This window comes from Gavialis gangeticus, unplaced genomic scaffold (assembly GCF_001723915.1).
Source record: "Gavialis gangeticus isolate Ggan-Ray unplaced genomic scaffold, GavGan_comp1, whole genome shotgun sequence".
Classification (NCBI taxonomy): Eukaryota; Metazoa; Chordata; order Crocodylia; family Gavialidae; genus Gavialis; species Gavialis gangeticus.
The window spans coordinates 135,554,347-135,557,491 of NW_017728992.1; the positions used below are offsets into that span (position 1 = coordinate 135,554,347).

The 3,145-nt window shown below is 44.1% G+C and overlaps 1 protein-coding gene across 3 annotated transcripts in view; it reads right to left on the reverse strand.

The window, feature by feature from the left end:
• The window catches only part of UBE2W (ubiquitin conjugating enzyme E2 W (putative)), a 104,715-nt gene that overhangs the window by 26,253 nt on the left and 75,317 nt on the right, over positions 1 to 3,145 (reverse strand). For all 3 annotated transcript variants that reach the window (XM_019527810.1, XM_019527808.1, XM_019527811.1), the window contains exon 4: positions 780 to 935. In XM_019527810.1, coding sequence (XP_019383355.1) covers positions 780 to 935 — 156 coding nt within the window. The remainder of the gene's footprint in view (positions 1 to 779; positions 936 to 3,145) is intronic.

Consider the following 3,145-nt stretch of genomic DNA (forward strand, 5'->3'; position numbering starts at 1 on the left):
ATGGCCTCAGGGGTGGGGCCAGCAGCTGGGCTTTCCCAGCCTTGGGGATGTGCTGGGAACTGTACAGAAGTTCAGTTAGACTGGGTCTGGCAAGACTGACCTAAGTTATACTACACCTCAGAAACATACTGAACTTAAAACAGGTTGGCCAGCTTTAGACGGATCTAACTTTCCTGAACTTCTGCACAGTTCGCAAGTAGATCTACCTAACTAGCTGAAAGTCCATACTTGGGCAAACTGTTAGACCAGGTGGCCATTTTTAATGCGATCTAACCTTCCCCCCACTAACCTCCCCACAAATGTCTGTATGTAGTCATGTACTGGTAGCTATATGAGCATTTCTGAGATGTAAGAATGAGCTGGATGAATGAAGGGCAAGAAAAATAATTTGTTTCTTATTAGGATTCATTAGTTTCTTTTAAAAAAAAAAAACATTCTATTTGCTCCCATAAAGCTTTTCATGGCATTTGCACTACTCAAAGTGCAATTTTCATTACAGTCACTTATGAAATTCTGTTAGGATAACTTTTTATATTGACTAAGATGCAAGTTAGCCTAATAAAATGGTAGAGTTGTTCTATTCTGTTCTATTCTATTCAAGCCTCTTTTTGCAGGCTCCTAGCAGAGCATTAGTGAATTATTTAGTGAATTATTGTTGTTTATGCTTCCGTTGCAATATAGAATTTTCTAAACTGACACTATCAAAATGTTTCAATGTTTTTAGTGAAGGCATACTTGTTTGCTTGTTTGAAACAGAAACAAAACAAAATGCAATATACCTTTTCTTTGCAGCTGGAAAGCATGCTAATAATGCTAAGACAAACAGATTGCACTGAAAGAGCTGGAGACCAGTCTTCTGTTAGAATGGATAAACAGATATGACCATTGCTATACACATGGGGATGAACAGGAATATTGTCACCAGTAAACATGACCTAAAAAAGTAAAAAAAAAAGTGCAATTAGCGTTTGTTAACATTCTAAATGAGATAAAAACATCTTCTACAAACAGTAGTATCTTATATTAAAGAGCCAGATTCTGCCACTTTTACCTACAATGAGTAGGTACTTCACACAACTTTGCAGGCCCACTGATTTCTACAGGATGTTCTGCAAAATAAGGAACTAAATCAATAGAAATAAAGGTGACAAAATTTGGTCCTAAATAACTAGTATTGATGAAATGTAAAATACTGCAAGGTTAAATGTAATTTGTACTTATAAATGTAAATGCAGCACAGAAACATGCAAAAATGCCTTCTTAATAATGTCAGTTTAAAGACACCAAACTAAAATTTTACAGGGGTGGCACCTACTGGCCAAGTAGGTGCTTGATTTGGTGGAGGGAGCACAAGAAGCAGTGGGTGGAGCAGCTCCAAGGTGAGTACAGCTACAGCAACACAGCTCTCACTCAGCCCCCATGTAGCTAAGAGCTGTGTCACATCTGTGCGGGAAGAGCTGTGGCTGCAGGCTGGGCCCGGGGCTGTGCTGCACTAAGGGTGGGTGGCAGTGACGCTGGGAAGGAGGCTTGGGGGGAAATATGGGGAATTTGAGTTGTTGCAGCCCCCCGTAGCTTCCCTCCCAGCACCACCGCTGTGCACCCTGAGCACAGCCTGGTCCAGCCCCCTGCTGGGAAGAGCCCAGCACAGCTGCAGTCCACCCTGCTGCCCCACATAGATCTGGAGGGCAGACGCTCACACATGCTCTTCCTGGGTGTGCACAGTGGCAGGAGCCGCATCCCCCGGATGAGATGCTCACAGCTGTCCCATGCCCCACTGGCTGTGCAGTGCTTGCCCCTGGCCGAGCCCCACTCCCCTCCCTCATCCCTACTGCAGCTGCCAGAAGCCCACAGCTGGGCTGCCTTGTGGCCCTACCACTGCCCTACATTTGGGGGAGATAAGTCTCGTTAGTGCCTCCCTTCTGCCACCTATGCTAGGCACTCTCCCAAATTCCATGACCCAATGATAGCCTGCAAGCCATGTGTTTCACATGCCTAAAATACACAATTGGCTCAGAATTCAAAGGAAAGCTAGATGGAAATGGAAGAAAAGTCCTACCCTGAGCAACTTCAGCACACTTCACCCAACCCCCCATCTGTCATCAACAGTCTCCCACAGTGTACACCCACTATTATATGATATAATAATATATGCAGAATAGCTTTTTATTAAGACCCATCACCATAGTGCTGGCATGTTCCAAGTATCTTATGGGCATATCTTCATAAAAGTAGGAAGTATGGAAACATCATCTCCTTTTTACAAATTGGGGAAAGGGGACTGTTAGAGAGAAAGCAAACTGTCTAATGGCACATAAAATTTCTTATGGCAGAGGCAGGAACTGAACACAGATATTTTGAGACCCATCCTGATGCCTTAACCACAAAACCATCTTTCACTCCACCTCAGATTTCTATCAGCTTGCTTACTGGTATTCCTAAAATATTCAAGGTCTTACCTTCAGAGGTCCAGCAATGCATTTCTTTTTTTCAAGTAATCTCTTGCCTTATGAAAAGTAAAACCTTTGCACACCTCAGAAAACAAGTGCATGCATACTATGATAGACAACATGTATTCAAGATAGAAAACAATGGAGTGCTTGAGTGACAAAAGTTTAAACTTTAAATTTGTAATACGTACGTATTCTGGCTAGAATCTAGGTGTTAAAAATTATAAGATGCACTTTTAAAAGGGCAGTACTTTTATCATTCTTGGTACCTACAACAGCTAAGCATCCTGTACTTAAATACTTGTTTTCTGTGCTAATAAGTGTACATGTACTGTCTGTAGAGGTGCACCGACGCACAGGTCCAATATTGGATTGGCACCAATAAAAAGAAAATGGATCATATTGGGGGGGGGAGAAAAAAAAAATTGACCTGATGTGCCTGATAATTAGGCCGATAAATGCTCGTGCATGCACGCAGCCGCAGCACAGCATGTACGCAGCGAGGATCACAGCCCAGCAGCTTAGAGAGCTGCAGGCAGCTGGTCAGTCTGGTGTGGTAGAAGGGAAGGGAAGGGGCATATTAAGGCCCCACAGTGAGGGAGAAGTGGGGCTGGGGCAAGTGCTGCCCAGCCGGGGTGAGGTGGGCATGGGATGGAGCTGTGGCTTCTCGGGCCGGGGGGGGGGGGGGGGGAGACCCC